The sequence below is a fragment of the Limulus polyphemus genome, unplaced genomic scaffold (assembly GCF_000517525.1).
Source record: "Limulus polyphemus unplaced genomic scaffold, Limulus_polyphemus-2.1.2 Scaffold2522, whole genome shotgun sequence".
NCBI classification, from domain to species: domain Eukaryota; kingdom Metazoa; phylum Arthropoda; class Merostomata; order Xiphosura; family Limulidae; genus Limulus; species Limulus polyphemus.
Window position 1 is genome coordinate 1 of NW_013668132.1, and position 12,016 is coordinate 12,016.

Below are 12,016 nucleotides of genomic sequence, written 5' to 3' on the forward strand. Positions count from 1 at the left end.
TAACAGCCTCTAGTTCGGGCTCACTGAAGAAAATGCCCCCCCCCCCCACCAAAAAAAGATAAAACTTAAATCGCACAAGTTTTGCTATTTGTAGTTGGAATTTCACTTTATAATAGTATATAGATGTTTGATGACTTTCCATGGTTATTCGAGCATGACATTATATCCTAGTTAACAAAAAAAAACACGGACACAATGTCATTTTGCAGGTAATGTTACCGAGGTTCCTTTTTTGCGTTTGATTTTTTTTTTAAGCACAATGCTGTATAATAGAATATTTGTGCCGTGCTTACCACGGGTATCGAAATCCTATTTTTAGCGTATAAGTCTTAGATACCAATTAACCACTAGAGGACGTTCGTTTTTGTACAGTGGTAATGTTAAATCATGCTTTGAAGTTTTTGCATGGAAGTTTTCCTATTATAAATAAATGTGTCTGTATTGTGCCAAGTTTTCACACAAGTTATCACCGGGTGCATAGATTGTAGGAAAGATGTACAGAGAGCAACATGTGATCACATACAACATTTTTATTGTGACAACATCTGTTACAAAATACCATTTATAAAAAATATCCCAGTTCAAGAAGGAAAAGTTACGTGGATAAGACCCATGGAATCTTAAAAAGAAAACCATACAATTTTAACAGCTTTGCAACCGTAATCAAGAACTAAACATTTTGTGCAATAAAAATAGACAGTGAACGTTACACAACTTGAAGGGGGGAGGATACAAAAAATTATTCAACATTTTGAAAACATGCAGTTTCTTTATTATAGCTGTCTGTCCTGTACATCAATGAAATGGTCTGTTTGACAGTTCGTAAACTTGTACACAATGTTTCGTTAAACTCAATTATACTACAAACATAAGAAACAACAGAAAAATTATTTTTGTCACATGATTAGCTCCAAGAAACATTTATTTACTTCCTTTTTTATCTTTATATTATATTATAATTATCTTTATATTAGAGATGATGCAATTAGCAACCATGAAGCAGAAAGAACAAACCCTAAACAACATACTTTTTACTCATTTGAAGTTTCAGTTCTTGTGTTCTCCTACCCCTTGGTTTCATCTAAAGTTAGTTGCTTATTTTACCATCACACATTAGTCCATTCCTGTGGTTTACCATCACACATTAGTCCATTCCTGTGGTTTACCATCACACATTAGTCCATTCCTGTGGTTTACCATCACACATTAGTCCATTCCTGTGGTTTACCATCACACATTAGTCCATTCCTGTGGTTTACCATCACACATTAATCCATTCCTGTGGTTTACCATCACACATTAATCCATTCCTGTGGTTACTATTACACATTTATCTATTACTTACAGTGTTTAAAGTGGTCAAGTTACTGTTTTCCAGTGAAAATTGGTACACCATTTTGTTCTAATGTCCTCACATTGACTACTAACCCACAATATCAACATTTAATTCCCCTGGATAGTTATTCAGTCATCTTACCTACCAACAAAGCTATATTTTCTTCTTATGTTATCATTTACAGTGACATTGGAAATGAAGCTTTTCGTCAAGTTTATTAAATCAATCAGATGTATTTTAAGTAAGAATGATAAACAAGCCATCATGAGTGATGCCTGTATGATAAACATCACTAATAAAACAGCCAACTTAAAAACACAGAAAGTACAAAATAAATTCCTTATTTTAAATAGCACAAATGCAAGTTAATAATCCTGGGTAATACAAAAAAGATGTGTTTTTCATTATGATTCACTCTTAAAGTACAAAGTGTTGTTGTCTAAAAAAATCCTTAGTAATAAAATACATTTTCCATAGCAGTGTGTATTGCCCACTTCTTTTCTTACATTTTTTTTTATATTTTTCTTGGGGCACTAGAATTTCATTACAAGTTTATGTTAGAAAGTGAACACTCCAGGAAAAATTTACATAAAACTTTCTATACATACATTCCTTTTATACATGTTCTACCAATGGAATGTTATAGTTTTAATAAGGTGTAAGGCACAATCTGCTGTTCAACAAGTGCAGCAACTTATAAAAGGTTTAATGTTCCAAGACATAACTACCGACTGAATATGCCAACAATTATTCCTACAAGTTACTCTAAACTTTAATTTTCTGGAATAATTAGAATAGTGGTAAAACAAAGATATAAAAACTGCTTATACAAATTTGAAACATTTCTGTGATTAGCAACAGCATAAACTTAAGCTAACAGCTTTTCACACCAATCATGGGGATATTTTAGGCTCTCTGGACAATTACATCTGCTGTATAATGTGGTACTTCTCACGCATATCCATTTGTTCTTTTCTCGGGTCCCGCTTCCTCCGAGCACTCAGTAACTGCCTCATCTCTGAGGCACTCATGTTCAGGTTCAAGTCTTCTGAAGATGTCTTCATTTTTGATTCAGGCTGATCATTCTGACTTTGGGCACTTCTGGTGGATTGAGGAGAATCGGAAGCAGAGTCAACACTTCTCTGCCTTGAACCACTATCTTGACTTTTAGGTGTTGAGGCTGGAGAGATTTTGTTCTATCAGAGAAAAGAACAAACAATGTAAACTAAACATGGTTCAAGAATATTTCCTTTGTTTTAAGTAAATAATGGAAATAGTTAAAAGATGCAAGTTGTCAACTTGAGCTTTTTAAACAGATGCAGAACGAACACAGTTAACATATTCATTAATAAGCAAGTTTAAAACCTTATATCACCACTAAGTTGTCACCAGGATATAATAAAAACAGGGTTTTACATTCTACAATGAAGCTATTCAGAATGGTATTAACTTTCACAGAGATTCTGATTGTGATCAGGATATAATAAAAACAGGGTTCTACATTCTACACTGAAGCTATTCAGAATGGTCTTAACTTTCACAGAGATTCTGATTGTGACCAGGATATAATAAAAACAGGGTTCTACATTCTACACTGAAGCTATTCAGAATGGTCTTAACTTTCACAGAGATTCTGATTACAATTTTACACAAATTCTTAACAGAAAGGTATTAAGATTTGACCACAAAAACAAGATACGTATCAAGAATCTAACGAGAGCCATTCCCTTTTCAAGTCTGGTTATTTTGATACTAACCGGAGATGAGGTTTACTCTTCCCATATACAATCAGCTCATGTGTTAAAACGTGACCATCAAACCCACACAACACATGCCTTACTGAATGGCTTACACAAGTTCAGGATTTTCAAACCATATTTCTTCTACTACTAACCCTCTGCTAGTAGAAGACTTCAAAGGATTTTAATTCTTTACTAGTAAGGTCTCCATCTTAGATACTGAAGAATGTAAGGTAAGTAGTTAACTGATTCCCTCAGCCTTAAAAGCTCTTTCATATACAATCCTTAAAAAGAAGCAAATTAAAAAATGAAACTGACTTATTTTTCACCATTTGAAGCCGCAATTTAATGTAAACCACTGGAAAATGAGGTATATATTTGAGTTTTGTTTTTAAAGAACTGGATCAACACAACATTAGTCAAAACTGGTTAGTTTCACACTTGAAAAACATCCAGTGTCAGCTGTTACATGTCACTGTGAGTTGTTACAGACTACTAATAATATTAATCAAAATTGGTTACTTTCACACTTGAAACACATTCAGAGTCAATTATTATAGGCTACTGTAGGTTGTTACAGATTACTAACAGTAGAGCATTATTCTAGAGACGTATGTACATATTGGAAAGATAAGCCAGATGAACACTTACATATCGAGTATCATGTTTTAAAATCACTAATATGATCAAAATGCAGATTGGACTAAAAAAAATCAAGACAAAAGAGGTAAAACTCTTACAGCACCAGTTTTCAAACTATTCACCACCATTCACGCTACTATTTGTGTCATGTCATATTTTAAACAGGTGTTTCAACGTTGATTTACAAATGTAAACGTTTAGATGGAGATAACAATAAAACAGCATCTCATGACAACCAACTTTACAAAGGAACAAGTGGTGCCACCTTTACTAAGTGAAGTGCTTCCTCATGTACAATAAGAACATAACAATTTTACCTAAAGTTTTTTCTAATGTATGGAAAAATGACTACACATTTCTTTTCTATAATTTTGTCAATTGAATGGTGTAAATTTGCTTTTGAGTTGGGCTAAATCCATCTGGACACAAAAGAGTTAAGGTACCAAAACTAGGTTACGTAGATGTTCTAAAAGATAACTGGAATGGGCAGCAACTGGCTGTTGTAGAGTATTCATGATGAGTACACTGGAATGGGTAGCAACTGGCTGTTGTAGAGTATTCATGATGAGTACACTGGAATGGGCAGCAACTGGCTGTTGTAGAGTATTCATGATGAGTACACTGGAATGGGCAGCAACTGACTGTTGTAGAGTATTCATGATGAGTACACTGGAATGTATTTTATTATGTTGTAGAGTATTCATGATGAGTACATTGGAATGGGCAGCAACTGGCTGTTGTAGAGTATTCATGATGAATACATTGGAATGGGCAGCAACTGTGATTTTCTACAAGACATTAGTTGCTGTACATGTTGTACAGGTTTTGGTTTTCTAACAGGATATAATATACATGTGTAGGTATCCTTTAATAACTGAAACTATGGAATGTTTAACTTCAATCTGATATTTCATGTAGCAAAGTAAAGAAGAAGAAGATTTGATATCATCAAAGACCGAGGAGACTGAACCAGAAGCAGAGATTGCTTATAACCCAGCTGATGTAGAACTAGAATCAGCAGATGCTATGGAGATGAAGGAAGAGGTTTGAGATCTCTAGTTTACATTGTGTTCCAATGTACTCATCATGAATACTCTGCCTAAACAATCTATCAAATAATTAAATACTTCATTCCCTTGACACACCACCACAAGTATCAGTATAATGAAAAACACCAAATATTATTAAGACTTGGAAGAAAGGCCAGAGTAGTTCCTGTTTAATACTTGTGTATTCAAATACATCTATTTGTAATTACAAATTAGAAGATCAGCCATGGGAAATGCCTCCAAATACTAGGGTACTCAAAAATATCTAATTAATATAAATAATGCACCACAGTACAACCTGGTGTAAAAGGAAAATAGTTTAAGAAACTGTACAACTTGCATTCTTTTGCTACCAAATATAAAGAACTATAGGCTGTAATGATTGTATATAAAAAAAAAATGTATTTATAGACCCAAAATTCAAATATTTGGAAATTGGTGATTTTAATATTTTTCCAAATATTAGCCTATGAAGGTTTGATGTTATTTTAAAGACAATGTTTTTGAGAAAATATAATACAACATTTATAATATTAGAACATCAAACTCACTATTTAGTTCAACTTAGTTTTGTTATAGAAAACAGGAGCATCTGTTGTTGTGAAAATCCATCCACTTGAAATTCTGTTGTTGTTAATCGAATATTCCATATGACTTTATGTTCTAATTACTCCCTTTAACTATAAGGTATTGAATTTTAGATGTTGATTTTTGGAATAATAGAATCATGTGCAGTGTTAGTAAATTAACATATACATCTACATATGTACTGGACATAGCACAAAGATTCTTTTACTGGTGGATGTAGCACCAAAAAATCGTATTCTAGTGGATATATCACATAGTTCCTTATTCTAGTGGATACAGCACAAAGATTCATATTCTGTGACCTTTTCACATCAAGTATAGATTTAAATACGTCTAATCCAGCAAGTTCCACTGTGACATCTACACTCCAAGTATAGAGATTTAAATACAGCTAATCCAGCAAGTTTCACTGTGACATCTTCACTCCACGTATAGAGATTTAAATACAACTAATCCAGCAAGTTTCACTGTGACATCTTCACTCCAAGTATAGAGATTTAAATACAGCTAATCCAGCAAGTTTCACTGTGACATCTTCACTCCAAGTATAGAGATTTAAATACAGCTAATCCAGCAAGTTTCACTGTGACATCTTCACTCCAAGTATAGAGATTTAAATACAGCTAATCCAGTAAGTTCCACTGTGACATCTACACTCCAAGTATAGAGATTTAAATACAGCTAATCCAGCAAGTTCCACTGTGACATCTACATTCCAAGTATAGAGATTTAAATACAGCTAATCCAGCAAGTTTCACTGTGACATCTTCACTCCAAGTATAGAGATTTAAATACAGCTAATCCAGCAAGTTTCAATGTGACATCTTCACTCCAAGTATAGAGATTTAAATACAGTTAATCCAGCAAGTTTCAATGTGACATCTTCACTCCACGTATAGAGATTTAAATACAGCTGATCCAGCAAGTTTCAATGTGACATCTTCACTCCAAGTATAGAGATTTAAATACAGCTAATCCAGCAAGTTTCAATGTGACATCTTCACTCCAATTATACAGATTTAAATACAGCTAATCCAGCATTTCACTATGACTTTTTCACACCAAGTAATCATAAGTGTCTGGGACCAGGAAAGGTGGAGGGACATGATCACCTATGCTACAAAGCACGGCACTTGATGATAATGATGACAGAGATTAAAATACAGCTTATCCAGTAAGTTTGACTGTAACCATTTCACACCAAGTACAGAGATTGAAATACAGCTAATTCAGCAAGTTTCCCTGTGACCTTTTCACAAGTATATAGATTTAAATAAGCTAGTTAGACAAAGCACTAATAAACTCAATTATTAATTGTTCCTAGTTTAGTATATAGTTACACATAGCACTACCAAAAATAACTTGATTTTTGGCAGCCAACTATGTACTTAGAAAAAACATTAACAAAACCAACTTTTAACTGTTAGTAGCTGACTACAGAGTTTGAGAGAAACAAGTAATGATCTACTACAATCTTGTTTATAGCTATTGGTCAGAATATTTATAATAATTGTGAATAACAATTGATGTAACTCTTAAAGTCAGGAATGTTGTTTTGCATTATTAACTTCATACGTGAATTTAAGATGGACTAACCAAAATCACCTAAGTTAGCTGAATCTTAAGGAATGTTAACTGGTTTACAACAACAAATAAAAGTACTAACTGTTGATTCTAAGCATTGTAGACAGTGTAGATTTCAGATTAAAACATGATGCATTTCTACTTAATTTGTTCTAGGGTACTTGCTTCCTTATTTTACAAGCTAATTTTTGGTAGCTATCTATATCATTAACTAAATTTTCGTAACAAATTATTAATAAACATGGTTACTACACTAATGTCTTGTAGAAAATCACATGTCAACAACCTTACTACAGCATTTCAACATCCCAGATATCCATCAAGAACATCATCATTTATGAGAAAAGCGTGTATTTTATGTTAAGGTAAAACGTACAAGTTTCTTAAGCTTTTTGGGCAGTTCCTCATAAATTATAATTATATATATAAAGTGTGTTAATGTATATCAGATTATTTCACATACAAAAGAAGTAACCTGGTTACACACAGACAACATAGTGGTTAAATTCCACGTATACCAGGAAAACTTATATTTACAAGATTTATACATACCAGCCATTATCATAGTTACACATCAAATGCCAATTTTCTTTGACAGCACTGTAGAAATTTTGTCAGCTACGAACTTTATGTTTATTAGTTTTCTGTTATTTCTTTATTTACATGATGCAGAATTCCTTAGGGCTACTGCAGTACATTATCATTCAATACTAAATATTAACTATACACCAAATGTTACACTAGTCTGACAATACAAGTAAGCAGCCAGACACATCATCATTTCACCAGTCTAACAATAACTGTAGGCAGCCATGCATAGTATCATTTTATACTAATTTGATAAATACAACATATAAATATTGTAACATGTTATACCAGTTTACTAAATACAATGTACAACTAGTTTCACCAGGTCAAGCTTGTCATTCTGACAAACAGAGTAAGATGATCTGCTGATATGTCAGCTTTTGCTCCATTAGTTTGCTCGTCATATGATTTTACTCAATATTAACTTCTAGTAAAAGAAAGCTATGTACATAGATCAAAACTGAAAATATATTCCTAGTAACGACCACAGTTAATTTAGTATAATGTTCTAACTATATTACTTATAACGATTAGAATCTATTGTTTTATCAGTTAGGTATCCCCGCTGTTAACAATATTTTTGGCCGTAAATCCAGTAACATCTCACTTGAAATACTTTGACCTTGACCTTAAAACTCTCCAAGACATGTAAAATAAGACTACCAATACCAAGGTCTCTATGATGGTCTTTTATCTGTTAACAATGGAAATCTTTTTAGTGCACTCACATCTAACTGGAAATTCCTGTAACTGTGTGAACCAAACAACAAGACTTTATACTTAAACATATTATTCTGGTAGAGACAGTGGACATACAACTATGAAGTCATTGTTGTCCTATAAAAAAGCAACTGCTACTGTGTAGTCAACTATAAAACTAGTGACTATTAAATCTGTTATGATTAAAAAAAAATCTACATGTTACAGCAACTAACCTTGCTACTCAGTCAACTGGCCAAGTGGAAAACAAGCTTTTCTTTAGGTTTTAAGGCGAGGTTGGACAGTGCTAGCAGTTTTCTACTGTTGTCATTTACAAACCTGTTTATACAGTGGAGGATCTACACAGGTGGTTCCAAGTACAAAGAAAAACAAAACAAAAACCAATACAAGCTAATGGAATGTCTACATGTACGTACCTGTTACATGTTTAAGTACATACAAGAAGGATCTGATCTTTAACTGTTGACATACAAAGTGCCAATTATAGAAGACCCTATGAACATGGACTATTTTTAATCTCATACAACGTAGCTTGACTTTAACAGGTTTTTTGATATTATCACAATGCTCATTTCTTCCTCACCACTCAAGAAAATGTTTTTTTGTTTCCAGCATTAATTTATCACATTTTACAGATTTTAAAAAGATCTTAAAAATTAGTTATCAGCATACAGTTTGAAAAGGATAACATTTCACTTGTCCATACTTTTGTTTTACTTCTTGTCAAAGTTAACAATCCATCTATATTTATCCCTCGATGTTTTTTTCTTCATAAAGACAGTTTTATGAGTAAAACAAGGTCAATATGAACCTCACCTGTCCAGCAATAAATTTACAGGTTTCATACCGTCCCTTTACTTATATAGTAACTTGAGCAGTGAGAGAAGGAAAATTTCATTAAAGGGGCAGACTTACCTAACTGAATGTAGTAGATAGGACTGATACATCATCTTTTTTTATGTTTAATAACAAGAGTGGTAGGACTAGGCAACATTGGTTTAACTTAAGGATTGGTAGGGTAGGAGTTGGCTACAAATTAGGGCAATTTATTTATTTTATTTTTTTAACAGGGTGTTCAGCACTTGGAATAGGTTGCCTTAAGGCATGGTTGATGCAACAAGATTAGGAGAGTTCAAGAGAAGACTTGATGAATACTTAATAAAAATTATAAGATGGATGTTTGATGAAACAAATGGGAAAACCATTGTGGACCACCACTTCTAGGCCTTCAAATTTATGTTACAATTAAGAGTCTCCCCCCCCCTTTTTTTGTTAAGATTTAAATTAAATTTACTTATTTAAAAATTTCACTTACAGAACAATCAGAACTCCTATGAATAAACTGTATAACATTACAAATAATCTTAATTTGTAATATTATGTTGTTTATAAATTATACCTAAAACATTCTTTAAAGAAGGATATTTACAAAACAAATTTATATTCAATGTATTTGAGATTTATCTCTGTACAATTCTCTATACAAGACTTGTGCTGATATGAATGAAACAACAATAATCATTTAAATAACCAATTCATTTTTAACCATTTGTTTTTTCTGCTAGTTCTTTTATTAGCACAAATAACTTTAAAATGTTTCAAGGAACCTACTGTAACAGTGTAAGTGTAAGCAGCGATGATCACACACGTTCATATATAATTTTTATGCTCTACTATCTTTTGAAACATAAAATAATAATCATAAAAACACAGCCCTAAAACTTTTTTGATTTAACTTTTAAGAAAATCTTTAACAGATTTATATCACATCATGGCAAATATGTCATTCAAATTTAGATTTATGTCATGGTGTAACTAACCTTTTTTCTTACATATCAACTTTACAAGTTCCTGCCATCAACCTTACTGATATTATTAGTTGTAAGTGTAATAGAAAAAAGAAAAAAAAATCCCACTCGTCATCTATATCGACGTCTACTGTCATTTCCACGAGCTGAAGAAATTATCCACGCGGGAACTTTAGTGTAATATAAGTGATAGAAGTTGGTTAAGTTATAAGTACTATAGTTACAGTATCATAAATCAGTGATGTTACGGCCTATACTTTTAATTTTTAAAGGGTGCGGTTTATGAAACATTTCAGTTCAAACTTAAAGTGGAAACTACAATTTACCAAAACAGGAGATTCGTTTCCTACATGGCCACTGTCATTTTCTTCTTCACTGACATGGTCAGTTCCATTGTGATTCTCCCCGTTTATATCTGTTGCAAGTTCGTCACTTCCTTTTAAAGGTTGTTTACTTGGTGTTTTACAATAAAGCACGTTCGACTGTGTGTTTCTAACAACAATTTTTCTCTCTTTATACCATTTATCTGCTTCTTCGTCGAGCACTAATAGTCTAGTCTCGTGTGGAACAGCTTTAATCCTTTCAACAACTTGTTTATGATTTTCATTTGCGATGTTCACCCCATTAACTTCTATAATGCGATCTCCTTCCTTCATTCCTGCAAATTCTGCAGGGCTGCCAACATCTATCTTGCCGATAAACTGTCCTGCCCGCGATTTCTCTGCGTGTAAATTAAAACCATATCCATCAAAATCTGGCCATTTAACTAAATGACATAAACGTGGAGCTGGAGCATCTGGTGGAAGCTCAGGAAAAGACATTACAACTTCATTAATTAATTATGTAAGAAGAACAACTTCAAATTAAACTTGCAAGAGTGAAGTCCAACAACATATGCCAACTAAACTACGAACCCAAATACAAAATGTCAAGCATCTGCTAATGGCCTTCCAAGTATTTTCCTGCTCAACTACTCCCAATCACGTGACTTATTTATATATGCAAGTAGCGCCATCTATCCTTAAAATTACACTGACAAAATCAAAGACTACTTGTTAGTGCCTGAGGTTGAACAAGTCTCCGCACTGAACCTTCACAGAAATTCTAGTTTGTTGCTGCATTTCAGCTGGATATTTTTCTCATATTTGAAACACTTCACTACTCATACGTACAGAGTATAAAAATCGTCTGCATGAAATTTTAATTAACTTTCATTCCAATAGATCTTGGTTTTAGTCAGTGCATTTTCATTAAAAAAGTTTCAATTAAAATTAAATTGTTCTAAACTATAATGTGTTATGACTATTATCTGTTTGGACTGGATATTTAATTAGGTTAGAGAACGAATTGTTTGTTTGTTTGAAGTTAAGCACAAAGCTATTTGTGCTCTGCCCACCACGGGTATCGAATTCCGGTTTCTAGCGTTTTAAGTCCACAGACATACCGCTGCGCCACTGGGGGGGGGGGGCTAGAGGATCGCAAGTAATGTTTTTCTAAGTAGTAAACGTTAAACCTGAACAATTTAGACGTCAACAAAGATAACTTCTCTATACTCATACTAACGGTTTTGTCATCGCTCTGGCTTTGTCAGGAAGCCCACATAAACATGTCATTTTGGAAAAGAAGTGAATCAATGGTGAAATATATTCCTAAACATCCCAGTTGGGTAAGGTTCGCCTCTTTCGAACCTCGCTTTCAAACTAAATGCCTGTCCCGTCTAAAGGGGGAAAAAAGTAAACGCGACTGTTTCTTTAGCTAGGACCGAGTGTGGCCCAGTAGTTAGCGTGCTGGACTATAAATCTGCGGGTCCACTGTTTGCGTCCCGTTACCGCGAAAAAAAGTACTGGTACGACATGAGAAGCTTAAGAGTTGGAGGTGGGTGCTATTAACTAGCTGCCTTCCTCCTAACCTATCACTTCAAAATCAGGGACGTCTAGCGCAGATAGACTTCGAGTAACTTTG

The 12,016-nt window shown here is 33.4% G+C and overlaps 1 protein-coding gene across 1 annotated transcript; it reads right to left on the bottom strand.

Annotated features, from left to right (window-relative positions):
• Nucleotides 1-828: 828 nt before the first annotated feature.
• LOC106467187 (Na(+)/H(+) exchange regulatory cofactor NHE-RF1-like) lies at nucleotides 829-11,016 on the bottom strand. The gene is made up of 4 exons (XM_022395315.1): nucleotides 10,381-11,016; nucleotides 8,483-8,584; nucleotides 8,134-8,220; nucleotides 829-2,532 (listed from the first exon to the last, which is right to left on the bottom strand). Exons 1-4 carry the CDS (start codon nucleotides 10,873-10,875, stop codon nucleotides 2,260-2,262), a joined length of 957 nt encoding a protein of 318 aa, XP_022251023.1. The 5' UTR covers nucleotides 10,876-11,016; the 3' UTR covers nucleotides 829-2,259.
• Nucleotides 11,017-12,016: the final 1,000 nt, after the last annotated feature.